The 9,953-nt window shown below is 43.3% G+C and overlaps 1 protein-coding gene across 1 annotated transcript; it reads left to right on the forward strand.

Moving 5' to 3' along the window:
* The first annotated feature begins 1,902 nt into the window (after positions 1 to 1,902).
* Positions 1,903 to 9,551, forward strand: MSANTD1 (Myb/SANT DNA binding domain containing 1). The gene is made up of 3 exons (XM_066574614.1): positions 1,903 to 2,156; positions 7,948 to 8,220; positions 8,726 to 9,551. The coding sequence occupies exons 1-3, from the start codon at positions 1,903 to 1,905 to the stop codon at positions 8,964 to 8,966; spliced, it is 768 nt and encodes a 255-aa protein (XP_066430711.1). The 3' UTR covers positions 8,967 to 9,551.
* Positions 9,552 to 9,953: the final 402 nt, after the last annotated feature.

The following is a 9,953-nucleotide window of genomic DNA, read 5'->3' on the forward strand; positions in this document are numbered from 1 at the left end:
TGCATTAGTACTGAGCACATTTACAGTGCCACTGGAAATCAGCTGATTGGGGGGAATCCCGGATTCCCACTAATCATCTATGGATGATGGTAGGTCATCAATAGAAAAAATACCCAAAGTCCCAGACAACCCCTTTAATGACTGCTGTAACGGTGTCTTGCTGGTCACTAAGAAGGTAATATTCTAACCGGAAAACTTGCTTTATGTGTTTGTTCTCGTTTTCTTTCTCTCTTTCAATGTCTTTGGAAAAAAAATCTATATAAGACAACCTAAAAGCTTTTTGCCGGGCATCATAGACTGTGGAAATTTTTGTCAGTGGTTACCCCCTCACTGATAATGAGTAAGGAGGTGATTAATTCCCATTTTGGGTACAAAAATGGTCATACATGTTCCAGCACTTTAGATTAATGTCTATGACAGATACCAGAACAGCTGAGTGAACAAGCATGGCCACTACCACAGGAAACAGTGACAAAGTCATAGGGGGTGATTTATAGGCCCTGCTGTAATAAATAAATAAAAAACTCACCTCCATCACACTCCCATGGCCTCCTCCACCCTCTGCCTTGGCCTTTTCTGGCCAGGATGGTGCAGAACCTTGAAGGAGATGTGATGACATCATCGCACCACCTGAGTGACAGAGAAGGCACTGGAAGGTGTCACTGTTATAGTTAATTAGATCATCTTCAAAACATGGATACAATTAATTTCAAAAAACAAGGACCGCAGCCAACCAACCCTTGAGTTTCCCCACCACCACCTAGTCTCAGTGGGCCCCGGCACCTGCCCAGGTTTGCCATGTGCTGACGCCAATCTAGGGAGAGCACACACCTTTGTTCTCAGGATCAAGAGTCCTATAAGTTGTACCTCAACAGAGTTTATAACATACTTACCCAACATGCTATGAAGGTCTTTAAGGAGACAAAAAAAACATCCACCACCATTTGGTCGTAGATTTCTTTCTTCTTGAGCCAATGTATCAACCATTACTCCCTGTTTGAACCAGAGGGCCAGGAATCAAACCGATACCGAATATCAGACTGGGCCAAGTACTTGTGTTTGAAGCCTCATGATGTCTTCCCGCCTCAATGATGTCTTCTCCATCTTCACCAGGTAACCTAGCAGTGAACCCCATACATATGACATCACTCCCGACCGCACAGTCGTTGCCTCCCAGGCCTATTATTGTTGTTGCCATCTTCCTAGACCATAACCATCTAACATTATAGCAGATAAATCAGCTCCCCCCCCCCCTTCCTGTTCCTATAGATTCCTCCAGAATAGCCGACGCATCCTTGGAACACGGTCGTCTTTAATTAACATTCTAACCGTCGAGCTCGCTTTGTGTGTTTGGTCTCTTCTCTTTTCTGTGCCTTTGCAAAAAAAAAAAAAAAATGCCATAAAGAACAACTTAAAAGCTTCTTGTAGAAAGCATGACCCTACAGACCGTGCAGATCTTTTATCGCCGCCGTACCATTTCTCTCTTTTTTTTTTAAGTGTTTAAAAGCTTTAATATTGAAGGCCTGTCAACTTTGTCCTGATTATTTGGCTTTCAGTTAAAAGGTTTTTGTTGTTGTAGCTTATGCAGTTGCTCTGTTGCTATGGGAACGTGACATCAAGCTGACGTTTTCCTGTTTAAAAGCTTTTAACTAAATTCCAGCCTGTCAGCTGTAGGCCCCATTTTATGCTCTCAGACTTCAATCTGTTGCAAAAGGGTTTCATATGTTCTCTTGTCATTCAAATGCTCCAGCCATACAAATGCACCAGGCCGGCCGTGCAAGGGGGATTGCAACTTAGATATCATCCCCGAGCTGGGGGCTGGGGGGTGGAGAGGTGGTAAGAGTCTAGGGGGGGGGGGGGCTGGCTCTCTTTTAAAAGCTCTTTCATCTATTTCATTGAGCAATGGCTGCAGCCGAGGTGCCCAGTTACCTGCTCTCCTCTCAGAGCGAAAAGCACCGGAGGGCCAGGAACTGGACCGATGCCGAAATGAGGGGTCTCATGTTGGTCTGGGAAGAATTCTTCGAGGAGCTCAAGCAAACTAAGAGGAACGCCAAAGTTTATGAACGCATGGCAAACAAGCTCTTCGAGATGACCGGAGAACACCGACACGGCGAAGAGATCAAAATCAAAATTACCAACATGACTTTCCAATACAGGTGAGTCTAACACCCCTGCTCTAGGCAAGACCTAGTCAAGGCAAGCAGAGAGGATTCTGGGATTGTATGGACTTACAGGTCCAGGGGGTGTAGCCATAGGGGGTGCAGAAGTAGCTTTGGCACGGAGGGGACCCCACAGTTCCTCAGCTGTTATACATGGTACATGGTTGTTGAGGGGCCCTTTTACAAATTTTGCACTGGGGCCCAAAAACGTGAAGTTTCTCCTCTGCGCAGGTTTTTTCCTTTGACACATTGGACTTAGTTGTGCTTACAATGCACTTGTCATGAGAGGTAGACCCATAATCTAGGGCAGGCTCCTGAGCTATAGTAAAACAGCGCTCCACTTATTGGTGTCTGGTATTGCAGCTCAGCTCCATTCAAGTGCATGGGGTTGAGCTGCAGTACCGCATGCAACCTGTGAACAGGTGTGGCACTGTTTGTAGATAAAAGCAGCCGTTTTTTCCTAATCCTGTACAAGCCCCTTAAACTTTATAGATGTCATACATTCTTCTAGGCTTCACGTAATATATATTTGGGGGGTCAGGAGTAGAAATAGACAGCAAAGCACCCTTGTGCGATATGATAGCTTATGATAGAGCCCCCCTCACACCCCCCTTGTTCCAACCGTAATTGTGATCTATGAAATTCATTTGCTCAGTCCCTTCGATGCGATCTAAGTGACAGTAGGAAGATGCCAGCTGCTTTTAAGTGGCAGTGGGACCCTCTAACTACCGGGCTCTATGTGGGTGCACATTTGGTAAGTTCACCCCTGGTAGGGGTCATTTATTAAGATCACAACTTAAGGCCGGATTCACACGAGCGAATGCATATTTGTGCTTGCATTCGCTTCGTGTTTTTGCGCATCGGACATTGCCTATTTGCGTGCACAACTGTGTTTTTATTGTACTTTTTGCGCACGTAAGTCAGGCGCAATTGCGAGCGCAAAGAAACATCCACCAATGCTCTCAACCATGGAAATGACCAATTACTTTAATGTTCTTTCCCTGCACAATCGCGCAGAAAAAATAGCGAATGCTGCGGGATTTTTTGTGCGACTGAATTGCGTATGACAAATACGCACATGTGAACGAACACATTGAAATCAATGGGTTCTATTCTCTGCTTGTTGCACACGCAAATTATCTATGTGCGAATACGCATGTGAATAAGTCCTAAGAGTCCCGCAGGACTAGTTATAGGAAAGTACCCACCAGCATCAGACATGACGGTATCCATGAGTAGTACACCTGTTGGAGGCGCTATACATACAGTCCCATACACCCCAGTTATACAATATCCAAGAGGTCCAATGTAGTAAAGTGATATAATAAGATCTCGCACCAATTCAGTTCGCCATCTCCCCGATGTAATCGCTCGATCAAGTAATTATCTTCATTTCAGTAGTTATTACGTATGGTAGAAATGGCGGCGTGCAGAGTGGGGGTCATCCATCCGTAATACGACTCGTGAAGGATTTATTGTAGCATTGCAAAAGTTTGTGCTACAGTCATTTTCTATCCAGCACCGAGTGAGTTGTTATATGTGTAGGTGTTCGGGGAGGGGTTAATATATTCATGTCCTAGTTGCAAATCCTATTATATCCATATACTCCACAGATGTAGCAGAGACGGCGTCGTCATGCTGACGCAACGTATGCTGATCAATTATAAAGGGCAGAGAACAGTTACGGGACAAACTCAATTCTGCTACATCTATGTATGGACATTACATAGAACTGACACATAATTAAGTAGCATTTAGCTTCATGTAACAGATATTAACCCCTTCTCTTACAACAGTTACTATTCTATCTCTCACATTCCCAGTTGGATGATGGATTGCTGCCAGAACAGATATATATGGGTCTGCAATGTCTGTGCATTGTGCTAAAGCAGTAGGTGGACCTGCAGTCCCTGATGACAGACTAAAGTGCACCAAATGACAAAGTCAGCTCAACTATATCTGTAAATCTGAGTTCAGCTGGAAATCGCTACTTTCCTGAATGTTGATCTGTTTTGGATTATGTTGTTGCAGTCACATATTTGTCTTGTTTTCTGGGCACCCTGACAGAGTACATAATCACTCGAACAGGAATGTTTGCATAACATACCGTACTGCGTGTGGGTGTGTGTGTGTGATATATATATATATACACACATACATACACGGTATATGTAGCAATCATGCACAGTCCATTGGTTGTGTAGGTGGGGACAACCTGAGAGAGCTTAGTGACAGGAATCCAGAAATGTGCAGGAATCTCTTATTCCCCCCATAGTTACATGCATTGCAGCGCTCTTCTATCTGAGGGGTCTCTGCGCTCTTCTATCTGAGGGGTCTCTGCGCTCTTCTATCTGAGGGGTCTCTGCGCTCTTCTATCTGAGGGGTCTCTGTGATCTTCTATCTGTACTATTATATAAGGCACTTTATAGTTCATGAATAAAATGCCAGAACAACAGAACTGTCAGACCTACTGTGACACCTGCCGAACAGTAGGAAATCTGGAGATGTAAGGCTAATTTCACATGTGCATTGGGACCTCCGGTTGGAGGTTCCGTCGCAGATCTGGCACAAAATACTAGAAGAGACCGGGCAGCTGAGAAGAAAGTGAATAGACCTCTTTCCAGTCAATGGGGTCTGTTCGATGCTGTTCGGTTCCGTCATAAGACAGAGTCGTTCAGCATAGGAATTCTCCTTCCCTGCTCCGTTCACAGAGCAGAAATCCGGAACCTCCTACGCAGGTATAAGACCACCCTTACTCTATATAACATTGCCAATTTACATGTCAGAGCATCTGCGAAATGCTGGGTCCTACTGTCACCACCTACACAGACACTGGAATAGCAACCATTAGTGGTCATGTTAGGTTTCCCCTCTTTTTATGCATTACTTTTCAAAGTCTTTGCAAAGTTGTACATAGGATCTGCTGGTCCACTGCTAATAAAGCAGGAAAAAGGGTCGTTAAAGGGGTATTCTGTACTTTAATGTTTTTCATGTTTTTTAACCAATCTACTGGGTAGGTGAAAACTGATAGATTGGTGTGGGTCCAACTGCTGGGACCCCCACTGATCCTGAGAATGGTGCCCAGTTGGTCTCCAAGGGAATGGAGTGAAGGCTGCTCAGGCACACTGCTGCTCCATTCTTTTCAATGAGAGCACCAGAGATTGCCCAGTTTCTGCTGATGAAGCACCTGTAGTGAGCCAAAATGGGAGGTGATATTCAAGGTGGCCATTATGGTAGATCTTCCACCCAGCTACACTACAGTGAAAAATTGGGGGTTGATGGTAAGGGCTAGTCTCCATCCTCTAGTGTGATGACTTAGTGTAATGTGATACCCCCAGTGGAAGAGAGTCCAGGGGGACAGGAAGGGTAACAGTTAACTCACTTGTATTCAGTGCAACAGCATCTACATAATGAAGACTCAAGTGCTTTACAATACAGTTTTCTAAGTCCACTCCTGAAGGTGGTGGCTTCACGTGCTGCTGCCTTTCTGCTCCATACTGCTTGTGTAGGTTTCTCACAATCACCCAGAATCTTCAGCCTGCACTATGCACCCTTTCTGCTTCAGAAGTCAGATCCAGAAGTTGTTTTTAGGAACAACTTTCTCAAACCAGCTAACTTAGATGGAACAGTGCTATTTGCTACTCTCTTCTGCTGCTCTTTCTAAAACATTACAACAACTTATATAACATTTGCTCCTCCAACCAGTCCAATACTGATTGATTGATAGATGGGAGGCTAAAAGGAGCTGTTTAACCCCTCCTAAACTCTGCTTTACTCTAGCCACCACTTTCAAGATAGAACACAAACACAGTATATAGCACATTTAAACACATAATTCACAGTCCCAGAAATGTCACAATTATTAATATTATATACACATTCACTGTTTCACCTTAGCTAGACTTGCGTCCTCATTTTGGATTTTGACCCAAGCATCGTTCTTCTGGCCCAATAGCATTGTAACCTAGGCAACCACCTCACTTGGCATGACTTGGACTGATGTAGATGAGACCCTTTGGAGAGGTGGGATTTCTGGATCTTCTGATTTGTCATCTACTTCTCCAACAGGTACTTCTAGAGTGACTCTGGACAGGTCATCCGCATTGGAATTCTCTTTTTTAGAACGATATCTAATGGAAAAGTTATATTCTACCAGCCCAGCCATCCATTGCTGTTCCAGGGCCCCTAGTTTCGTATTGTGTAAATATACCAGAGATTTATTGCCAGTCATTATAATAATAATTTCGACCCTAGTTAGATACTCGGAAAGCCTCTCAGTCATGGCCCAGACAAACGACAGTAGTTCACGTGTGAAGGCGCTGTAATTTGACGGCTTGCGCTTGGATTCTCTCAGTGTTCAGCTGGCATAGGCAGTCACGGTTTCTTGACCATCTTGATTTTGTGTGTCTACTGCTCCCAACCCAAATAGACTTTTGTTAGTGTACAGAATGAAGGGTTGATCAAAGTGAGCATAGGCCAGCAAGTCAAAGCTTCCTTTAATCTGCGAAAGGCTGTCTCCTGTTTCTCTCCCCAAGACAGAGGCCTATTTTTGGTACCTCCCATTGTTCCTTGAAAGATTTCATGCAACAGAGAAGCTATCTCAGCTGGCATATTATCTTGGTAGTTGACCACTGTTGTACGGTAGCAACTTTGCTTTCAAGACTATATGTCCCAGATATTCCAGACTTGTTTTGAGCAGGTGGTACTTCTTTGACTTTATTTTTAGGCCATGTGCTTCTAGCCTGCTCAATACCTGCTGCAGCCTGTGTATATGTTCTTCAAAGGTAGTTAAGTACACTATAATGTCATCCAGATGGATGAGCCCTACTTCAAAAGGTAAGTTTACTCAGGCAACACTCTATTAGTTGCTTGAAGTTCTAGAGCAGGGGCATTGGTTAATCCAAATGGCATCCACATGAATACAAACAGGCCCATGGGTAGCCGTCTTGGGCTTATTTTTTTCAGCCACTGGAAATTGCAGTAACCACCGGTCAGGTCCAATATAGAAAAATATTTAACTTTTCCTAGTGTTGTTAAGGATTCCTTAGAGGATTCCTTAGATATTAGAAAAAAAAAAACCTTTTTGACAGTGAGAGGGATCAATGAATGGAACAGGTTTCCATACAAGGTGGTGAGTTCTCCTTCAATGGAAGTCTTCAAACAGAGGCTTGACAGACATTTGTCTGGGATGATTTAGTGAATCCTCCACTGAGCAGGGGGTTGGACCCGATGACCATGGAAGTCCCTTCTAACTCTACCATTTGATGGTTCCTCAATCCTGGGTAAGAGTCTCTCACTGTACAAGCATTCAGCTTCTGGTAGTCAACACACAATCAGATGGAACCATCTTTCTTCAGCACCAGCACTACTAGGGCTGGCAAAGTGTTCTAGAACTCTGTAATTACTCCAGCATTTGTGTTAACATGTTTTTCCCTTCCTGGTACATCTTTGGGGGAATCTGGCTCAATTACATGGCTAGGTACTCTTTAAAAACATTTCTTAAATTCATTCTTTACTTCCCTCTGCCGTGGCTCAGTTTTACCCTGCATATGTCTTACCAAACAAATGAATCTAATATATATTGATATCCTGACTATAGTTTGTGCATGTACAGTCTATGATGAAGTGGAAGTGCAAACGACACTGAAAATAATCTTAACTTATAACTCTACATTTGATTGTTATTACCCGATGAAGGTTGAGGGAGGAGATCTCCATCACTCCAATTGTGTGATCCTGTGTTATCTGCCGTTATCTAGTTAATTTATCCTGATTTCTATTTCTATAGGAAATTGAAATGTATGACTGATGGAGAGTCCATTCCCCCCGACTGGCCTTATTTTAAGACCATTGACCGAATCCTGTCAAAACTACCAGAACAGAGTGATGGAAAGTTACAGCCAGGGCCTTCCACGTCGCAAACCGAGGCTTCCCAGTCCCCATCTACAAAGTCTACTCCTCTCTACCTTCCTTATAATCAATTCACATATGAGGAGAGGGAAGGAGGTTTCGAAGACGACAATTCAGAGAGCTCAACAAGCCTACAATCCTATAAACTAAGGTATATTACCAGATCAGTTGACTAGGGCCGGTTTTAGGGCTATGCAACCTGATCAGCTGACCCTACTGAATCTTGTTTAAATGTAAAGTAGTATTAGTTAGATTGTGTATAGCAGTTATTAGATTACTGTTTGAGCGCCTTATGGGGACATTAGATAGCAGTACCACGTAGCTTAGTGTGCAGTGTATTGTTTTCACAGTGTATGGTGGTGGCTACACTTTATAGAACTGTTATGTAGATAACTTTATAGCACTTTTACTTGGGCAGCATGCTGTATGATGTCATACAACACTGGCACCATCCAATGCACTGTATGACCTGTGAAAGACTTAATTGACTCTTATTTAAGATACTTATCCTTGCGATCCTCTGTTCTTCACAATAAGCTCAATGCCCACCATGTAGTTACTGTAGAAGGCGCCCAGTATAAGCTTAATGTCCGTCTTGCGATCAAGATTTATGTTCTTCGTTCTATGTACGGTCAACTTTTTTTCTTCTGCTTCAGGTCTGGTGAGAGGGCCATCAGAAAAAGGAAACTGCAAAGCTGTAGTTTTCGGAAAAAGAAGTTAAAGATTATGGAGAACATGTTAGAGGAACATAAGAGGCTGAGCCGAGCGATGGAGGAAACCTGCCGGGAAGTAAGAAGAATCTTGGACCAGCAGAACATCATTCAAGTACAAAGCCTGCAGCTCCAGGAGAGGATGATGAATCTACTAGAGAGGATGATCACTAAATCTTCTCCTTAAGATATTATAGAAGAAGGTCTACCAGATCTTATGACTCAACTCCACCACATTTTTCCTTGTCCCTGTGCCTTTTGGTTTCTGGTAGGACAATTGACACCAGGAGGATCGATTCTTTGAGGAGAACCAATCGCAAAGACCTCAAGGATGTGTCGAGCTGCAGAGAAGACAGAGCACTTATATGTGGATTATTATACAGTCGGACAGTCATATTCTATAATTTAAAGGGGTTTTGTCATCGATCTGGCCGGCCAGCAAGATATTTCTGTTACATGGTCGCCAATCAGATGACACGTAATACATGGACACCTTCAGTCCGCCAGAGCAGAGACTCCTCTATAGCATTCATAAACTTTAATAGGGCCTATAGACATGGGTTGTTGCGATGTGAGAACCCCTTTAAGCAAATCTAGCAAGACCCACGATGTTCAATGGCTGCTAACCAACCCAATCCTTAGTAAGAACATCTCTGCAGCAATATTGAATCAACTGAGTAATCCACAGTTACATATAATGCATGTATTACGGTGTATGTGCCATGTCTGTGGGGAAAAACGTGTAACATTTACAAAATCCCAGCTTTTGTCATCTACAGCCTAACTGCACTGCAGTAATTCTAGAAACATATATACTTTAGTCAGTAGTATATTCCTATGCAGAATTTATGCTTATTTCTGTTGTTGCAACTCGTTCTTGTGAATCTTGCAAGATGCATGAGAGCAGGTTCACCACTAACCACTTGATTTCTTGTCTGGGTGACTACTGAAGCTTCATTGAAGTGATTTGGACTGAGCTGTAATACCGCACTCAACCTGTGGACAAGTGTGATGCTGTTTTTGTGAGGAAAGCAGTTATATTTTTCTTACCTTGTGTAACCCTAAGTAAAATATTCTGCTCCAACCCTATCACACTTTTCATAAAACACTTGCACTGGCATCTATGAACAAAGCTGCATGATTAGTAAATGGCACATAGGCACTAGATGCTGAA

The sequence above is a fragment of the Eleutherodactylus coqui genome, chromosome 7, assembly GCF_035609145.1.
Source record: "Eleutherodactylus coqui strain aEleCoq1 chromosome 7, aEleCoq1.hap1, whole genome shotgun sequence".
Classification (NCBI taxonomy): Eukaryota; Metazoa; Chordata; class Amphibia; order Anura; family Eleutherodactylidae; genus Eleutherodactylus; species Eleutherodactylus coqui.

Bases quoted from the DNA above. Each gene is read 5' to 3' on its own strand.
- MSANTD1 (XM_066574614.1), top strand. From the start codon at position 1,903: ATGGCTGCAGCCGAGGTGCCCAGTTACCTGCTCTCCTCTCAGAGCGAA. The intron at 2,157-7,947 runs GTGAGTCTAACA...CTATTTCTATAG, and splicing joins AACATGACTTTCCAATACAG to GAAATTGAAATGTATGACTG. The intron at 8,221-8,725 runs GTATATTACCAG...CTTCTGCTTCAG, and splicing joins CTACAATCCTATAAACTAAG to GTCTGGTGAGAGGGCCATCA.